General features: G+C 40.4%; 1 protein-coding gene across 5 annotated transcripts; it reads left to right on the top strand.

Moving 5' to 3' along the window:
- Nucleotides 1–12: 12 nt before the first annotated feature.
- PNPT1 (polyribonucleotide nucleotidyltransferase 1) lies at nt 13–18,242 on the top strand. Of its 5 annotated transcripts, none has more exons than XM_064415574.1 (29): nt 13–432; nt 4,546–4,606; nt 4,924–4,994; nt 5,317–5,422; nt 5,776–5,825; nt 6,290–6,353; nt 6,439–6,486; nt 7,170–7,283; nt 7,474–7,660; nt 7,832–7,883; nt 8,590–8,647; nt 8,792–8,888; nt 8,984–9,086; nt 9,891–9,961; nt 10,565–10,601; nt 11,354–11,420; nt 11,521–11,610; nt 11,913–11,966; nt 12,072–12,178; nt 12,741–12,812; nt 12,908–12,971; nt 13,517–13,600; nt 14,051–14,134; nt 14,761–14,867; nt 14,954–15,009; nt 15,562–15,640; nt 16,014–16,061; nt 16,404–16,556; nt 17,259–18,242. In XM_064415574.1, the coding sequence occupies exons 1-28, from the start codon at nt 382–384 to the stop codon at nt 16,551–16,553; spliced, it is 2,232 nt and encodes a 743-aa protein (XP_064271644.1). In that variant the 5' UTR covers nt 13–381; the 3' UTR covers nt 16,554–16,556; nt 17,259–18,242. The 5 variants fall into 5 exon arrangements, with proteins under 5 accessions (XP_064271644.1, XP_064271646.1, XP_064271642.1 ...); XM_064415576.1 differs by having other exon boundaries at nt 15–432; nt 4,920–4,994; XM_064415572.1 differs by lacking the exon at nt 13–432 and adding an exon at nt 3,037–3,239 and having other exon boundaries at nt 4,920–4,994.
- Nucleotides 18,243–20,187: the final 1,945 nt, after the last annotated feature.

Here is a 20,187-nt window from a genome sequence, read left to right as displayed (position 1 = left end):
TGCAAAGTTCATCCAGGAGAGTTTTCTGAAGAGCCCTGAGACAGTGGAGTTCCAGCAGCTGAGGAAAGCAGAGGCATCTGAAAGTCATCCCAAGAGATACAGCAGGACATTAAACTAAAGTCGAGCTGAACAGGACAAGAACAAGGAGAGAAAACCAAGTGACAATAAGCTGGTTTAAAGTCATGCAACTTCAATGGATTCTCCCAAGGCTTCTTTGGAAAGCCAGGATGAGAGATCTGTATCCTGCTAAAGCAAGTCTATCCTTTCCAAGGAAGTTACTTGCTCAGGTGCAGCATCCCAGGGCTCCCAGGACTAATTAAGGATGCCATAATTGTTCTTCACAGTTTGCAATAAAGCCAGAAGGGGTTGCCCTACCTGGGCATGGTGGAATGGCTGGAACACCACTGGGAATCTTTCCTGGAACAACTGCAGGTACAGTTCCTTATCAGCAATGAAGGGAAAAAGGGGAAAAGAAATCACTCTCAGGCTGTTTGTTTGTTTTCAATTTAAGCTCTATATTGAGCTGCTTTTATAGAGCTACCTCTCTACAATGGGTTCCTCTCTAAAATAAAATTATAATAAATCAAAAAATAAGTGTGTAGAGCTTTATGCCAAAACTATGTAAGGGGCTTAATTTAATATTTTTTTGACATAAAAACTTGAGCCCAGGAAAAAACAGAGCCATAAGGAGCCATCCAGTGGAGGAGTGCATGGAAAATGGTCCCAGCCTCTTCCTAGGGCAGTTGGTTGCATGTTTACCATTCCTTAAAATAGCCACACATCATTTTTTTACAAGTGCCTGTGGCACTTGAAGTGAGAGATTTACTGAGCTGCAGGATGGAGGGAACTGGGTGATCAGCTGCAGATGGACCCTGACCAAAATAAATAAATAAATGGCAAAATAAAGAAGTGGCTTGAGGCTAAGTGGATGATAAGTAATTCCCTCAAGGAACTTGGAAAACTTCAATGCAGAAGAGTTCTGTGCTGCACCAGCACACCCAGTGAGCTGGAGAGGAGGGGCACAAAGTGGCCAAAAGGAGTTGCTGCAGCTGCTCCTGAATAAAATCCCTACATTTATTAACAACCAGGGGGGCCCATAGAGCACAAAACCCTGAAATAAGGTCACAGGGAGATATTAAATATGTTTCAGTGGGCAGAGGCTGCTGGAAAAGGCTCAAAAACTACTGCTGTTCTCCTGAAAGCTTTCATAATGATTTTTTTTTTTTTTTTGCTTGTTTGGGGGTTTTTGTTTGAGTTTTCAACAGTGGAATTAAAAAAAAAAAAAAAAAAAACCTAGAGAAAAATTAATGAAGTACAAATCTTTCTTAATAAATCAACCATAGTTTTGCTTTCTTTCACGATGTTAAACATCAATTTTGTTTGTTGCCTTGTATCTTGAATGAAATCCAAGCTACAGGGATGAAATATTCCTTTATCATCTTGGTGAGTGTGAGAATAGCAATAATTACATTAAAAACGTTCCAAACAATTGTTTGTTTGTCAGCAGCAAAGTGAATGTGACTCCAAGAGAACATGGGGAACGTTTCTGCTTTGCCACCTAATACATTCTTGTACCAAATAAAACTGGACCAATAAATTGTAAATCTGGGTAAAGTTAAGAACTCTTTTGCCCAGGCCAAATCCCAAGTTTCTGATCATTTTACTTCTTTCTTTTTTGTCTTGCCAAAAAGATAAGAAACATGTTGGCACAAAAGAAAAGTTATTGCTTGGACTCTTCTCCCAGTTTTGAATCTGTTTCCTATAAAATCTGCTTGGACAGAAATCTCCAGTGAAGTAAACAAGCAACATCAAAATAGCTTAGAAATAAAATAGCAGTAAATTATTAAGTTTTTTAATTGATTACTTGCCAAATTTAAATTGTTAAATGCAGATGGCAGATGAGTTCAAGGTGATGCGTGACAGATACGTGTGGGATTAAATGAATATAAACTATCTCACTGTTGGTGTGATTAGATCTCCACAATCACATCATTGTTCGCTCACCTCAGAGACATAATTAGCACTAATTACCAATCTAGTTTGCATTACACTGAGGAATAATTAATAAAGTAACAAAAGCACTGTGCCCTGAGTGACATTCGGATGCACTCTGGGCATCTAAGAGCACGTGAAGTTAGTGACAAGGGATATCTGTGCTATTCTTCTTGCACGTTGCAGATGATTGTGGTGTTCTTGGCTTAAAAGCAAGTTTTGGTGGGGGTTGGTGTTTTCTTGGGGGGCGTTTTGGATTTTTTGGGGGGTTTTTGGTTGGTTGGTTTTTGGGGGGAGGTTTGTTTGGTGGATTTTTGTTCATTGTTCTTTGGTTGGTTTTTGGTGTTGAGGTTTAGGTTGGTTGGGTTTTGGTTGGACTGGGGTTTTTTTTGTTTGTTTTTTTCCCCTTGTTTTCTTTCAGCTTTGTTGGGTTGCTTTGGGTTTTTTTTGTTTTTGTTTGGTTTTTTGGTGGGTTTTTTTGTTGGGTTTTTTTTTTTTTTGTTGTTGTTGTTTGGTTGGTTGGTGGGGGTTTTTTTTGTTTGGTTTTTTTTTTTTTTTTGGTTGGTTGGTTTTGGTTTTTGGGTTTTTTTTTTTTGGTGGGTGTATTACAGAGCAAGGTCTGCGGAGTGAATTAATTCCCAAGGCAGGTATTTTTCCCCTCACGAACTGAAGCCCGCCATGGCGCCTGCCCCTCAGGGAGGGTCGGGCCTTTCAGCCGTGACTTTACCAACTCTCCCGGCGCCACCCGCACTCCCGAGGCGGCAGCCCGGTGTCCTCGTCCTCGCTCCGAGCCCCGTCCGAGCGGCTTTTCCTCCGGTTCCAGCCCGAGGAGGCTCCAAGACCTTTTCCCGCCGTTTTTTACCTCAGGATTCCCGAGCGGCGGAGCGGCCGCACTCTGCGCCGCCTGACCCTCCTCAGCCGCTGTAGCGCCCGTACGGAACCGAAACCGGCGCGGCGGCGCCTCGGCCAATCCGCTCCGCTCTTACTGCGCGGCGCCGCTCCCCGCAGCCAATCGCGCGGCCGCCCTTTCCTGCCGGGGGCGCTATGGCGGCCGCCACGAGCTGCGGCCGCGCCGCGCTGGGCGCGCTGGCCCGGGATGGCGGCGGGGCCGCGGCGCGGTGGCGGCGGGTCCTGCCCCCGGGCCGCCCTGCCCTGCCCTGGGTGCCCGCCCGGCCCTGGGTGCCCGCTCGCGGCGCGGCGGCGGGGCCCGGGCCCGGGCCGGCCGTGACGGTGGAGGTGGGCGGCAGGTGAGGGGGTGTGGGGGGGCGGCTGTCCCGGCTGGAGAGTGAGGCAAACGTGAGGGGAAACCGGTGCAAAATGAGGGAGGTGTCGGGGTCATCCTCCTCGTTGATGCCGGGTCAAGCCTGATGAGCAAGAAGGGAGCCCCGAGCGGTGGGATCAGCCCGGTCAGCGCTGAGTCAGTCCGCCAGCTGAGGAGCCCTGAGGGTGTAGAAAAGCAAGGTGTTGATGGATGTCTGTGTACAGTGCCAACGTAGCAAAATGTTCCAGGGCACCAGGTAGATCCGAGGGATGGAGACCTCTCCGGTGAGGATTGGGACTGTTCAGCCTGGAGAAGAAAGCTTTGGGGTGACCTAATGGTGGCCTTGCAGGAGCGAAGGGAGCCTGGAAAGGTGCAGAGACTGTTTGGGAGGGTGTGCAGTGACAGGGCAACGGGGAACGGGTTAAAATGGAAAGGCAGTAAGTTTAGATGGGATATTAGGGGGAAAATCTTCCCTAATATCAGGTGGCCCAGGGAAACTGAGGCTGCCCCATCCCTGGATGTGTTTAAAGCCAGGTTGGATGGGGCTTGGAGAAACCCGGGATAGTGGAGGGGTGGAACTCAATGATCTTCAGGGTCCCTTCCCACCCAAAGCATCCTGTGACTCTATAGCTGAGCTGTGTTCATTATAACAATAAAAATCACACCTACAGCTCATAAAGACCTTGCCCTGGTGTTCCCCTGGGCATGTGAACAATTTACCTGGGATATCTTGTATAGAAATTACTAATCACAATGGAGGGGCTGTGCTTGGGACGGGAGCAGCTCTGGATTTCTGTGCAGAAATAATGACTTGGAAAGTCAGGAAGGTGTGCAGGGCTTGTGCAGTAGCACCCAGCACAGCCCTGGAATAAATCATCCATTCTCACTCTCAAGTGTGTCCTCATTGCTCTCCATTCTCTGCCACAAAGGAGGGAATGTTCTGCAGATGTGCTGGGAATGTGCAAGCAGCTCCCCTGCCCTTGAGGGTGTTTTCCACTGGCTAAACCCCAGCTGGAACAGGTGATGATTCACCTTTGTAACTCCTAGGGACAGCTGATGTGCTACAAAGTAAAGGAAGCAGGACACTGAGGCTAAAGTGCTTGAAATTTAGGTGGATTTGGTCACTTTTGCTCAAAGAGTTTCAATTTTTATGTCTCAGGAGGATTTTTGTATCTCCTGTGAAGCATAGCCTTTATTCTGTGTATTTGAGGCTACAGATGAATGCAGGAACTGCTGGAAAATGCACTTCAATTCACTATAAACTCATGTAACAGGTTGTTTCTTTCCTTTAGGAAGATGGAGCTGTCTTCTGGAAAACTTGCAAAGTTTGCAGACGGCTCTGCTGTTGTTCAGGTAAAAACAAAAAAAATAGTCAAAATCTGTGCAGCTTCAAAATTCCTGTATCTTAAAAGTCATTGTTTGGGCAGCAGAGCTTGTGGGATATAGAGCCTCAAGTTGCAATTTCATCCCTAATGAAGGGACAGCTGTATTTTATAGGAAAAAAAAAGTTTGAAAAGCAAAACCAGGGCATGAACTGCAGATTTCACGTGGTGGTTTTCTGCAGAGTATAATTCTGAAGGATTACTGGTTTGTGAATACGTTTAGAACATTGGGAGTTATTTTCTTTTCAGGTAACTTCAGCTTTTACCTGTTTTTCTTAACCCAGCTAGGTGACACAGCAGTGATGGTCACAGCAGTCAGCAAAACCAAGCCCTCTCCATCTCAGTTTATGCCATTAGTGGTGAGTACTAATGACAGAATGAGTTTTGTGCTAATCAGTGCTCAACTTGGCAGTCATAGTCCTTAAACAGTGGAGTTCAGGATGCTGAACTCCACAGTTTGGTAGCTTTTGTGGGCTTTGCCACCATCCAAGCTCAGATGTTGGGGTTTGCTTGTGTGGAAAACCAGTGGGATTGTGAGGCTCAAAGGGCTGCGATTGTTAAAGGTGGGAAGGAGATAATTGGGGTTGGAACTGGATGATCCCAAGGGTCCCTTGTGAGGTTTCTGTGGCTGTGCAGTAAATAATCAGTTGTCATTAATAATGCCTGGTTTTTCTTTGGAAGGTTGACTACCGGCAGAAAGCTGCTGCAGCAGGAAGAATTCCTACAAACTACCTAAGGAGGGAGCTTGGTTCCACTGACAAAGAAATTCTTACAAGCAGAGTAATAGGTAGGCTGAAACCTTTTCTTTACAATGCACTTCAAAATGTTGTCATTTTCTTGTGAGTGTTTGAAAATACAGCCATTTATAATGCTGCCAGAAAACAGACATGTCATTTATTTATCAGTAGGATTGGAATTTTAGGATTATATGTGTCATGCTAAACATATAGGATTATATATGTCATGCTAACATTTCTGGGTTCTCTACTATTCTCTCTCTCCTTTTTTTTTGTTTAAAAACCCCATTTTGTCAGTTTCTTGTGGAATCATTGCAGGACAAATTGAATATTAACTGCTCAACCCCAACTTCTTATGAATTCTTATGAATTCTTACAAAAAGTTGCATTGTTTCCTTTGCAGATCGGTCCATCAGGCCACTCTTCCCAGCAGGCTACTTCTATGACACACAGGTAGGTCATGCTGCCTTCAAAATGGAAAACTTTGGGTGTGGCCAAGGAAAATTTCATGATACAGGCTCTGTTTTAAGAAAAACTATTTTTTATTATCATCAGGGAAGGGTTTGCACTTAACAAACAAGTGTAATGTTGCTTTTTAGTCTGCCATCTCCTTGTCTTAAATTATTTATTGTTACATCCTATTTTCCAAATTTTGTTGTCAAGATGCAGGAATAAAATTAAAATCTCCTCTGTACAACAGAGATGCTAATAGTAAATATTTTATATATGATGTAATACAATATTATCCATTAATGGGACTTTATTGTCAGCTTTCTATTTTAAATACCTGAAAAAATTTCCTGTGAAACATAGACTTATGTAGATCTGTGGGGTTTTTTTAGTGTGCTTAGCTTTGTATTGACAGCTAATAAAAATGTGTAGGTCAAAATTATTCATTGTCTTTTATCTTATGCCAGATCCTTTGTAATCTTTTAGCAGTAGATGGTGTCAATGATCCTGATATTCTGGCAATTAATGGAGGTAAGAAGGCTGTGAGAAATTGGTGCTTTGGTGGGATTTAATGAGATCCACTTTTTCCTCATCCAGATTTTTGTCTTCCTTTCAGCTTCTGCAGCACTTGCCTTGTCTGATATCCCCTGGAATGGTCCTATTGGTAAGTAAATATTTTTAAATTATGGGTGATTTTAATGGAATGGAAGACTTAGACCATAGGTGGCACTTTGTTTTTTTAAGTAGAAGCTCAATCTGAACATTAAATTTCAAGCATTGGAAATAATTTTACATTGGATAGGATTATTGTACTTCAAGGGATTATTTTTTCTGGACTAAATGCAATTTTGAGAGGAGATACAATATAGAAATAGTGTACTATAGAGACCAATAAATTAATTTTCTCTTAAGAGAAACATATTTATTGAAAAGCATTGTTTGGAAAATAGCTGGTTCAGAATACTTTTCCTCAAGGAGCTCAAAAAGAGATTTAGTTCATTGTGAGTATTTTCTGGAAAAGATCTACCCAAGAACAGTATCTTCCTTTCAGCTGCCTTTTTTTTTCCTATAAAACATGTGCTGAAATGACAAAAAATTCTCAGTACAGTCACAGCTTTGTGTGTAATAATGGCATTATTTGCCCAGTAATAGTACTCAAAAAAAAGCCCCAGAATAAGTAATTTTGTCTTCTAGATTTGTTCTTAATATCCACTCAACGTGCTGATATCTTAAAATTAGTCTGTAGCTTTAATTACTGTTATTAGCTGTGTAACTTTCAAAGTAAAGTGATGCCTTAAAGAACTTAATTATTATAATAATAAATGACTTTCTGGAGTTTCTTTGCAGGTGCAGTGAGGGTGGGGCTGGTGGATGGAGAGACTGTTATCAATCCAACTCGGAAAGAGATGGCCTCCAGTGCTCTCAATTTAGTTGTTGCTGGAGCTCCACAGAGTCAAGTTGGTAAGAAAGTTAATTGTTGTCTGTTGAGGGCTTGGAAATCTTCCAAATGTGGATTTTTATACCATAATAGGAGCAAACAACAGTGATAAGTAACTTTTGGTTAAGTAGATTCCCTCTATGCAGCTTAATATTAGATTGCTACTGAAGAATAAAACAGGAATTCACTGAATTTTTATCTTTCCATTGCCAGTTATGTTGGAAGCAACTGCTGAGAACATCTTGCAGCAAGACTTCTGCCATGCCATCAAAGTGGGGGTGAAGCAGACCCAGCAGATCATCCAGGGCATCCAGCAGCTGGTGAAGGAGCGCGGCGTGGTCAAGAGAACTGTCCAGAAATTATTTATTGCTCCCGAAGAGATTGTGGAATTTGCAAAGAAGTAAGTTCAGAACAAATAATGCAGATGTAGGAATGTTTGAGTCTGGTGCTTTCACCAGAATGGTATTGCATTAAATAATTTTCAAATATTTAGTTCTCAAAAAAAAAATCCCCTAATTATAGAAATAGTTTTTAAAGCTGTGCTTTCAAAAATTTTCTTTTCTCCCTAAAGACTTGCTTCTAACAAGATCTATGCAGTGTTCACAGATTCAAGCCATGATAAAGTAAGTAATCAATCATGATATAATTATTTATTTAATTAATATAACAATGAAGCTGTAGGAGGATTGAGTTCTTTAGGCTTTTAGCTCTGTAAGCTCTGTCCCTGGAGGTGTTTTAAGGACAGACTGGATGTGCCATGGTCTGGTTGTCAAGTGGTGATCATAGGTTGGACTTGATGATCTAGGGGTCTTTTCCAACCTCAGTGATACTGTAATTTAAGCTTGTCTCCTTCTCTGCATCTATTTGTAATAATAATGATAAATTTTTCTCTAAGTTCTTAACCTGACCAGAATATTTGCTTGGATTAAGTGGAGGTGGAGACTCCCTTTTCCCAAGGAGTCACATGGAAAGGATGAGGGGAAATAGGTGCAGGTTACTCCTGAAAGGTTCTGGTTGGGCACAAGAGCGGTGCTCTCCTTGGGAAAAATTATCAGTCACTGGGATAATCTCCCCAGGGCAGTGGTGGATTGCCTGTGGGACATTTTTAGGATTCAGACTGGGAGGGTGCTGGACTATCTTGTCTAGACTGCTTTTGCCAAGAAAGGTTGGACCACACAACCCTTGAGATCCCTTCCTACCTCATTTTTGAATTTGTGTGACAGTTCTGTGTCTTATTCCTTAAATTTTTGCAGATCTTTAAACCAAACAGCCCCAAACCTCTGTTGTTCTGCCCTGTAGAGTTAACTGACTGCAAATCCTTTGTTCTAGATTTCGAGAGATGAGGCAATCAATAAAATAAGGCTTGAAACAGAAGAACAGCTGAAAGGTATTATTTTTTGTTAATATTTTGAGAATGCTTCAATGGAGGAAGCACTGCTTGGAGTTAGAGTATCCTCTTTGGAAGCTATTTTAGTAAAAGTTCTATAAAATAATTTCCTAACTACAGATGCAATTTCTTTTCTATACCCAGAAAAATTTCCGGAGGCTGAGCCTTACGAAATCATGGAATCTTTCAATGTGGTTTCAAAGGACATTTTTAGAAATCTTGTTCTAAATGAATATAGAAGGTGGGTGTGTCAAACTCCTACTGTTAATATTTCTGTCAGCTTTTAATCCAAGACTATGGTTTAACTGATCTCTTAATTTCTCTTTGTCACTTCAGGTGTGATGGGAGAGATTTGACTTCCCTCAGAGACATTAAATGTGAAGTGAACATGTTCAAAATGCTTCATGGATCAGCCTTATTTCAAAGAGGTCAAACACAGGTAGTGTCACTTAAACATCAGAAATGCTCAATGAATTATCAAAAGCTGAAAGATTTGGGTCTTTCATTTAATTGCCAGGTTTCCTTTTCCTTCACATTTAAATAGAAATAAGTAGAAGTGGTGTGTAGGTTGGGAAGTACATTGGTGTGTAGGGCACTGCTAAATTGGGCACCTCATGAGAAATCTTTGAAAGGCAGCTTCATATGCAACCTGAACCAAATAGAGAGTTTTTACCCAAAAAATTGCAATAATGAGAGGATTTTTTTCTCTTCTTTGCCAAAAGTGTCAGCTGTTGGGCGGATTGAATTAAGATCACACTCAGGATTTGGTCTTCTGTACTTTTATAGCTCTCTTTGCTGGAAGACTGTCAGCCACAGATCTGACTTCTTATTGCACTGCCTTAGGGTGGCAGTTGCAGACAGTGATTTACTCCTCAGTGTTGTCCCCTTATCCCACTAAAAATAACACCCACTGCAAGGCCATGTGGGAAACAGGCAAAACAACATAGTGGCTGCAGCTGGCCCTGTCTCTTCAGTGTTTCTTAGGGAGCAAACTGCTCTTGGCTCCTACTTGAGAACCATTAAATTAGTATTTTTAAATGGGATTGCTTGTAAGAATGTGTGATCTTTACAGATAAGGAGTAACTTTGTGTGATGGAGAGAAAAAGGTTCTACAAGTGGTAGCTGATGGCATCTCGTGGGCTGCTGGACTCGTTCTTTCTGATTCTTCATAAACATAACATTTGTGAAGGCTGCAAGGGTTTAAGAGGGGTTTATTTTTTATTTTAGCTCATTTTTATTTTAGGTTCTGTGTACAGTTACATTTGACTCTCTAGAATCCAGTGTAAAGTCAGATGTTATCTCCACAGCAGTGAGGTATGTATGTCTTGGTGCTTTGGCAGTAGTAACAGGAGGGGGAGCATTTAAGCACATTTAATAAAATTCCCTTGAACTTCCACATAAATATTTTCTTAGGACAGAAAAATGTGTAAAATTAGACTTTGAAGTGGCCTGTTTTCCAGAGATCATAGCATGGGTTTGTGTTAGGGTGACATCAATTCAGTAGCACAAATTTGAAACTGTAGAGTGTTACAAGTTACATCCAGTCTGGTTTATATATTTAAAATATTTGTGGAGAATTTAACTTAGGATAGAGCAAGCTGGTCCTTGTGTTTGAACACTTCATTGCTGAAGTGAAATTGGTTCCCTTTAGAGCCACATTTCAGTGATGTCACCCCAGTGATTTCATCCCAGTGTGGGAGCTTTTACATTTTAATGTCTCAGCTTTACTGTAGTTAAATCTTTGTTACCCTGGAAGAGTTTGTAATATTCTCTAATTTTGGTAACTGTGGGTGATCAGCAACTGGGTTGATTTGTTGGTTTTGGCTGGGTCCATTTGTAAACATAACAATATTAGTTTGAATTATTTGTTTGTGTATAACATGTTTGTTTTGATATGGTCTTGTTTTTAATTAATAGTGGAATTAAAGATAAAAACTTCATGCTGCATTATGAGGTGAGACTTCTCCCGTGTTAAAACTTTCTGCATGATTGGCAAAAAGGCTTCATGTCTTTCTTTTAAAGGTGCAGTTGATCACTTCCAAGGTTCTAAATTAGCTCTAGATTTACTAAAATGTATTTATGCTAATTCATGCATGAATGATATGAGCAGAAGTGCTGGTTTCCTGAAGAGCAGTAGGAATTTGTAAATTGCCAGTTTGTACAGGCTTTTTAATGCCACAACATTAGGTGAGCTCCTTCAGAACAGGTTCTTACTGAAAGCAGGCTTAACCTGTGCTATTATTTTTAGTAAACTCTATTAATGTGTTCAGCTGACGTGGCACAGCAATAGTAAATAAATGCTTTTACATCTTGGATCTCTCTCAGCCTTTGGAGCTTGCCCAAAGGATTTCCTACAGGCAACAGGCAGATCTTGTTCCATTATCTCTGTGGCAGAAATAACATTTCTGCTAGGTTGTTTGACAAGTTTCTTTGGAGGAAGCTTCTTGTGTTCTCTTTTAGCTACCTTGCTACTGCTTTATTCTCTTTTGTCTTGTGGAAGTAAAACATTTACTAAACATTACCTAAACTGGTCCTGGTTTGCAAACCAAGTGACTGATAGAAGTCATGTGGTGGTTTGATTATTTTATTTTTAATATATATTTGAGATGCACCAAAACTTCAAAGATGTTTTTTTCTAAGTGTATGTTTTAAAATGGAAAAGAAAAGCAGGTTTATTTTCTGTGTACACTTTTTTTTGCTTCATAGTTTCCACCTTATGCAACCAATGAGATTGGCAAAGTTACTGGGCTGAACAGAAGAGAGCTTGGACATGGTAAGTCCAGACTAGAGAAATCCCATGCTGAAAGTTCCAGTATTTTATCTGACTTTTATTTATGCATCACTTAGTGGTTGTTTTGGGTTTTTTTAAACAGGTGCACTGGCAGAACGAGCTCTGAAACCAGTCATACCCCAGGATTTCCCATTCACAATCAGAGTTACTTCTGAAGTCCTAGAATCAAATGGTATTTAGGATTTTCTTGTTTCTAACCTAGTGCTGGAGACTACATTTGGTTCTTAAAAAGCTTTGTTTTGTCAACTTGATTTATAGGCATGCTAAATAATAGATTTCAGTTTAAATGTTTTTATTAACTATTACCTGAAATATTTTAAATAAAAAGCATGTTCATGAAGAATGAGCCTTTCTTGGTTTAATAAAATGGTATTTGGGGGCATTTTAATGCACAGGATGAGGAAAATAACTCTAACTTGCATTGAGACCCATTTTTCAGTGTTTAATCCATTTTTTTCTGTATTCCAACTCCAGGGTCCTCCTCAATGGCTTCTGCATGCGGTGGAAGTTTAGCATTAATGGATGCAGGTACAAAATAAGGCACTTGCAAGGATAAACTGCATGTGATAATGTGGTACAGGATCTGGAAATCACCAAAGGCTACAAAAATGTAATTTTTTTTGCCACTCCTAGGAGTTCCAGTGTCAAATGCAGTGGCAGGTGTAGCCATAGGCCTGGTGACCAAGTGCAGCGAGGGAAAAGGGAATATTGAGGATTATCGCTTGCTGACAGACATCCTGGTGAGTGCTCCTCACACTCCTGGTGTTGCTGCTAACTGCTGACAAACCCCTCTTGTGGCCTTCTTCTGGAACCTTTTACCCACTCAATTCTGGAACATCACTCCTGGAAAAATTAATTGTATCTTTTGTTTCATCTCGCAAATTCCTCCCTCATTTTGAAAAATTTGTATGAAATGTCCAGTCATGTTTCTTATTTTTTGTGTTATTAGTTATTTAAGCATTCTCCTTAGTTATTAGTTATTTAAGCTTTCTCCTTCCAATTAATTTTTGTCTTTGCTCACGGGAGAAAAAGATGAATAATTTACTGAAAGACACAAGATATTGGGTGGAGAATGAGCACTTGGAAGAGTGGCTGGGAAGGAAAATGTGCAGCCACACAGCTGTGGATCAGAAACTTGTCCACAAAAGCTCTTGATTTCTAAGGAGAGAAAGGAGCAGTGTTAATCCTGAACACCAAAATAAAGCTGAAGAAAACTTGGAAGTCTCAAAAGTAATTCCTCTGTACTTTTGGTATAGTGGGAGAAAATGGCTCCAGCTTGGTTTTGTCTGTCTGTGCTGGCAGGGAATTGAAGATTACTATGGAGATATGGATTTCAAGATGGCAGGCACCAGTAAAGGGATAACAGCACTGCAGGTTTGTGACATGGAATTTTCCTCAAGTGAAACTCTGAGAGAGTGTTAAAAGAGCTTTCCTGACATGTTGATGGCACTTAATTCTTCTCATGTCAGGTTGATCTAAAGCTGCCAGGAATACCAATAAAAATTGTGGTGGAAGCTATTCAGCAAGCTACAGGTAGGTCTGTTCTTGGATTTACACCCATTTCATTATATTAAATTATAAATGGAGTTAAGTTGTGTGAAAGTAAACAATTAACTATTCATTTTTCATTCTCATTTGGAAAAAAACAAGCTCCTGTCTTTATGATATGGGTTTGGCTTAATCAATAAGCTCCAAACCAACTTCAAAGTAACTTCAGCCATTGTGTGATTTGGACTAACACACGTTACATGACTTTGTTTAAATTCAGCAGGAGAATGTTATAAAAATAACAGCAAACTTCCTCTCATTTCACATAAATTCAGCTATATTTACCAGTGAAACTTGCTGCCATCTGTATTCTGACATGTGCAGCTAAAATATTCTTGAAGCTCATGAGAAAATGAAGCTACGTGGTTTACTAAGGGTTTAATGAGTTGGAAAACTTTCAGCCTGACATTCTCCAGCTAGGCAGGAGACAGGTTTTGACAAGGAATGTTTTTCTACTGCATAACCAAAACTTCATATATTTATTTTAATCATATACAAAATTATTGATTTTTTATTATTATTCCTTCTAGCTGCAAAGAGGGAGATTTTACAAATTATGAACCAAACACTGGCAAAACCCAGACCTAACAGAAAAGAAAGTGGACCAGTTGTAGGTAATGTTACTGTGTGAATTCATAGCTTTCATAATTACCTTTTTTTAACAATAAACTTCTGCTTAAAATACCTTTTTTTTTAAAAAAAAATGTTTTATATTTTTGCCCTTGCCCTGTGGGGATAATTTGTGAAGGGGTTTGGTTATTTTTTGTTATTTTGGGGGGATTTTTATTGCCACGTGGGGCAGCACTCCTATTTCAGTGTACACCAGAAAACACTACTAGAATTTAAGTGCAGTTATGTGAAGCTCTCACAAAATCAGAATTGATGTAGATGAGAGTATCAGTGTGGCTTAAGGTCATTTACAGTCATCAGAGTGTATTCTGTGTCTTCATTTATTGCAGTTCTTGCCTGTAATTACACCCAAGCTACAGGAATGTGCCTTTTGTGTGATTGCTTTCAAGATTGTTATATTTAGCACTTCAAAGGATTTCTAAATGTTCTTTCAGAAACTATCCACGTTCCATTATCAAAAAGATTAAGATTTGTTGGTCCTGGGGCTTACAATTTGAAAAAACTTCAAGCACAGACTGGTGAGACATTCTTGATTCCTGTGATAATTTATCCTCACGCGTTTCCCTTTGGTTCAGACTTGTATTTTGGGCTGTTTCAATGCTCAGTGCAAACTGAAAATGAAAAAATTCTGGTATCTGTAGAGTACAGGTGGATGCTCTGCTTTGGACCTGAAATGCTTAATGCTGTGGTGAAGTAAATTAATGCTTCTCAGGGGATTTGGGTGGAGAAAAGGAGGAAAAATCCTATTTCCCTTTGCTTGTAAGCCTGTCTGGTCTGCCCACAGAACTCTAAAAGAGCAAATTTTACCTTTCTGGTAAACATTTTCATTTCCCTCAGCTATTAATGCAAGTATTATTAAAATCTCTGGGAAATTGATTCATAACCCTCAACATTTATTCAGGATTTTTTTTCCAGCCTTTAAAGCATTACAAAAATGATTTTGTGTTCTTTTATGGCCCTCAAGTTTATCAAGGTATTTGCAAGATGGTGGCCACATGCAGTTGTTTAATGTGTAAATGGAACAAGATTAAATCAAGATGAGAGGTTTTAATGAGTGTGAAAACCATTCAGCTCTGAGCAAGTCTTCACTGAGTGTGAGTTCAGTGCAGTGTGCCCCTGACTGCTGTCCCAAATCCCTTTTCAGGTGTGACTGTGAGTCAGCTGGATGAAGAGACCTATTCTGTGTTTGCCCCCACGCCCGGGGCGATGCACGAGGCCAGGGAGTTCATTGGGGAGATCTGCAGGGATGATGTAAGCACAGACTGCTGCCTCGAGCTTCTGCTTGCTCTTTGTGCCTTCCTGCCTTACTGGTTCCTTTTTTCGTTTGTCTTCCACAGCAAGAAGTTAACTTGGAATTCGGGGCAATTTATACAGCCACGATTACTGAAATAAGGTATAAAAGTGCTTTGGAGTTTAAATTAAGTTATTTATATAGCTGTGTTCCTGATACCTAATTATGATGTAAAATAATAATTGATTTTTAAGAGTGCCAGATTTATGCTGGGGATATTGGCGCCTGCATCATTTCTGATACTTTTTCTGGTGAAATTTTTTTGTTTCCTGATAAAGCTGGGGTTTTTTGCTATTGTTTAGTTTTTAGAATGTCTCTAAATTGTAAAGGTTAAGGCCTTTTTCATCTTTGAATATTTTTCATCTTTGAATCCTTTGAAAGGGACGATATCAATTTGCTTTCCAATATTCATCACAATATTTGTCTTGTAAAAATTACATTTTGGATTGTACTTATTACTGAAATAAGAGTCTCATCCATTTTCAGTTTTAAAAAAGAGTGGACGTGTTATGGTGGATAAAAGATTTTTTAAAAGGGATGAGTAAAATTTTGTTTAGGACAAGTTTACAATGCTTGCTTTGGGAACCATATGCAGAGTGAAATGTGGACTTTTCTTGATGTGCTTGGAAATAACTGAGCTGTTTCCTGCTGCAGAGATTCTGGAGTGATGGTAAAACTGTACCCAAACATGACCCCAGTATTACTTCATAATTCACAGCTGGATCAAAGAAAGGTAAGCCATCCTCAAACAGGTACAAAATAGGCAATTAGATTTATTTTCACCAGTTGGCATGGCTGTAACACACTTACTGTTGTTCCACAGTCCATTTCCATCTTAAAAGCTGTTAATTAGCAGCACTTTTTTGTTCTAATTCTTCCTGCCCTGTACTTAAAGCTGCAAAGAATTAACTTTGTGACTCCTGCAGTCGTTTTTACACCAAGTTCTTTGGCTCTGCAATACCCTTTTCCATGTAATATTCAGAAACCTGTTGTTCCTAAGGTAGTGCTGAGCCACTGGGCTGAAGTGTAGCATGAAGAGCCCCTGAATGAAGGGATTTTTCTAACAAACTCTGATAATTTTATTTCTGTAAAACACTCTGTTCTAGATTAAACACCCTAGTGCCCTGGGATTAGAAGTTGGACAAGAAATTCAGGTAATTATTTTTTTACCTTTAAAATGCTAATAAAACACTGTTTGTATTTTAAAAATTGATATTTTTAAAATTACTTATTTAGTGTTTATTAAGAAAATCTTTTTCCATATTGGATTCCCTTTCTGTGCTAGTTAAAGGCCTGATCATTCAAGTTATGTTTATTTAATGTCATCCTCTTGCTATCTAGGCATCACAGTATTTGACAGCAATGTAGGCTAAAGGATTCCTATTTATTGCTTTTCTAGCATCAAACTGATAAAAACTCAAACCCATCTTTAAAGGAAAATGCTATTTTTAGTTCTTGAAGTTGCTCAGTGTGAAATTGCTTTGTTTCCTTACCAGGTGAAATACTTTGGCCGTGATCCCACTGATGGCAGAATGAGGCTTTCACGGAAAATTCTGCAGTCCCCAGCCAGCAGCACCCTGAAAACCCTGACAGACAAAAACAGCATTGTCCTGGGAGGGGCACAGACATCCACCTCATCCCAGTGACAGGTGAGGCCAGCAGGGCAGCTTCAGCTGGCTCAGGGCTGCTCTTGGTGAAGAATTGTGCCACTCTGGGTTTGTCCTGAGCACTTACCCTCAGTGCTGGGCAGGGTGCTTGGAGTTTGTTGGGAGTTAACAACTGGCCCTTCACACACTGTAGCAAATTTGGTATTATAAAATTGGTTCAAATGGTCTTGATGGTCTCAGGCAGTCTGGACAGGCTCCTCTGTCCAAAACAAATTCATCTCCAACATCCTTTTTTGTGTACCTTTTAAAGAAAAAACCCCAAACAGGGTATTGGAAGAGAAGAAAAAATAAGCTGCTTTCTTGATTAATTTAACAGTGGAGAAGATTTCAATTAATGAAATGGCCAAAGCTCTTCCTTAGAAGTAGTTTTCCAGCATGTATTTGACTGTCAGAAGACTCATGGCTCAACTTTTCCCAAAATTTGTGTGTTTTTTCTTGTTCTTAGAAAGCTGCTAGAACAGGAATGTCTCTGATGTTAAAAAATCAGGAGCAGTTACACAGTGAGATTGGCAAATGCACAGTGCACCAGTGGGAACTCAAGGCAATCTGTGGCAGCCTTCTAGGAATGATTGACAGCACAAAAAGAAGGGAAAATTCACTGAAGAAATTTTGTTTTTAAGGAACATTTTTGAATCTCATACCTTGATGTAATGAGTTGGTTACAAAGTGTTTTCTCTCTTTCAGGAAAAAGCTGTGATAGTTGGTGAAAATACAAGTGACCTTTGCTAGAGCCTCTACATGTCCTCACAAGAACCTACAGGTGGATGGTAGTGAATCATATTTATAAAATAGACACTATTTATGCTTAAAGGTGATGTAGAACTTCAAAGCCTTCAAATTGATTCAAAACTTTAAAGTAAAACCAGGAACAAGCAATGCCCTCATCTTCTGTAGCAAGGGTGAGATGAGAATACAAGAACATGGAATTCTGTAGACTGAGAAGATATTTCAGTGCTAAAGGTTATTCTTTTTGAGTTATCCACCCAAAATAAAACTGTGAATATGAGAAGTAAGAGCTGAACAACTCTTTTGTGGCAGAAAGGATTATCCTGTACGCTTGGCCAAAGTTTACTGGCTTGTCAGTGTACAAAAATGTTGAGCAAGACATAAAGACTTGGAAGTATCACCTTTAACATGATGGATGCTGGTTTAGATTAATTCATCACTCTCAAAATGTTCAGACCTGCTACAATATCTGAGCAGAACGTGGCTGAAACATCTCCTCTTACCACCTGGGTTTGTTAGCACTGACTTTTAAACTATATAATTAAAACATTAAAATACTTTTTTTGGAATGAACAATTGATGTGATAAATCTTTCCTTAAAACACTCTCATTGGGAGTGTCTTAATCCTTCTATTAATTATGTTGCATCAGTGAGTTCACTGATCTCTTTTAGACTTCAAAACATTTCCCAGGGGCTCATGAGTATGACTTGTTTTTCTGCTGTGAGGTACAGACTTTGAAAATCAAACAGGGTCCTTCTGATGTTCAACAATTTGTATGCAGGACTAATAAGAAAATCAACTTCCCACCTGGTGGCAGGTGGGCCGTGAACCTCCTGAAAGAAAAAACAAAGCACTGGGGAGAGAAGTGGGACTGTACAGAAAAAAATACTCTTTTTTTTATTCTAAGTTAAAGTATTAAAGAAGAAAGAAATGACTGGTATGCTGCTCTGTAGTTGTCTCTGTCTTTCATCATGTAAGACTGAAAAAAGTTGGGAAAGATTGAAGATTTCCTTGGCAATCTTTTCCTCCCCTTTGAGGGCTGTGTCTTATTATTTCTTAGTAAGAATTCAGATGTCACTCCTTACTGTGACAGTTGACTGATACATGATTGTTACATATGAATGGTGTTAATAAAGTTATGTAGGTCAGTGTCCAAGTCCCTGAACAGAAACTCAGATGTTGCTATTTCTGGTGACTTCCCAGAAATGGACCTTCCACCCCAGTCTAAGTGGTTTTCCAAGGTTTATCTGCCTTTATTGTACACTGATTTCTGAGAAGCTGTGTTGTGGAGCTGGTCCCAGCAAAGCAGCTACTGCAGTGCTGGGGCATTGTCTGTGTGGTGCATGATGATAAAGGAGCAAAATGACTTTAATGTTGCTGTGGCAGAACCTGTACAGTCAGCCTGACTTTCTGCATCTGGAACCAGCTTCAGGCCCCTTGGGAAGGGGCGGGGGCAGAGCACACTTGGGAGCTGGCTGGGAGGAGCAGAAAGCAGCTGCTCTGACCTGAGGAGAGCAGCTCAATGGGAGCCAAGGGCTGAGTGAGTGTGTGCTGCTCTGACCCTTCCTGGAGGGAAGGACATCCCGGGCCCTGGCAGGAGGAGCTTGGCTCTCAGGTGGGATCAGCCATGATCAGAAACCAGGTGGGTCCAGGGTGCTCGAGAGAACAAGCTCAGTCCTTTTGCAGTTTGGAATAGTGATTTGTTTCTTCTTTCTCACTGCTCAACATAATTAGCTTCTCTAATGACCTGTCTTAAACAGAGCCATTGAAAAAAATTGCCTTGGAGAGTGAAGCTGGGCAGGTGAAGCTCAGGAGGGCCAGAAATGCCCTTGACAAATCTGAAGTTTTCATGCAGGTGCAAAGAGTCAGGAGCTGGGGTATCTCTAAATGCCAGCAATAAATATTACAAGTGCTATCATAAAAGTGTAAGAGCTGGCCTAATTGTACTTCTGGGATTACCTGCCAGAGGGAACGATGCAGTCTCTTAATTTCACTCCAAGAAATTTTAAGTGAATTAGGAATGAGTTGTCTGTCTTGCTTGGGAAAACAAAAAAAAGGAGCTCTGTGCTGCTCATGTAGTGACACTTGTGAGTCTGCTGTCTACTCTGATGAAATCCTTTGCTGTGATGAAGAACAGAGAATTCTCAACACTGATAACTTGCTGGTGGTGATGGGGAAGGATGAGCTGCTGGCAGGTGCAACACCGCCGTGGAAAACGTCGCTTTGCTTTCTGTGTGTCTTAAAGAGACTCTGATGCTTTCCTGGTCTTAGCCTGGGTTTAAATCCAGTATGTAACTGTCAGGGCAAGCATTGTGTGTTTTGTCCAGGCAAAGCCCCCAGAATGGACTTTCTGGTTGTGGGTACTGAAGGCAGGGTTGTGCTGGGCTTTACAACCCCCTGGATGCTGTTTTGGGCAAAGAGCAGCCCCACATCCGAGTGAGTGCCATCCCAGTGTGTTCTGAAGTGTGATTTTTCCTTAGAGGTCACTGAGTTCATGCCTGAAGAGATCATGGACTTATTTCACAGCTGAAGCATGAGAAATAGCTTTTCGTGCCAATTCTAATTCACATATCTCCTTTTTGTAGCTATTCATCATAAGAATTTGCTCCAAAATACTCTGCAGTGGTTTCTTGCTGTTTTATATATCCTGAGAAGTGCTGCATTTAATCATGAGTAGAAGTCATGCTTTTATTTTTGTGCATTTGGTTTGAAGAGCCAGGAAGCACGCACAGAAGTCGTGCAGAGGGGAGAGAGAGTTCATGAGCAGCAGATGTCCTGAGGCAGAAATATGCTGTGGCCATTGGGGTTTGTGTTCGTTTTTGTGTGTTTGCTTTTTGTTGAGCTTTCTCTAAGGTAGAAATATGCTCAGGTTGTAATACCTTGTG

This window comes from Passer domesticus, chromosome 3 (genome assembly GCF_036417665.1).
Source record: "Passer domesticus isolate bPasDom1 chromosome 3, bPasDom1.hap1, whole genome shotgun sequence".
NCBI classification, from domain to species: Eukaryota; Metazoa; Chordata; class Aves; order Passeriformes; family Passeridae; genus Passer; species Passer domesticus.
This window is presented reverse-complemented; position numbering and strand designations above follow the sequence as displayed.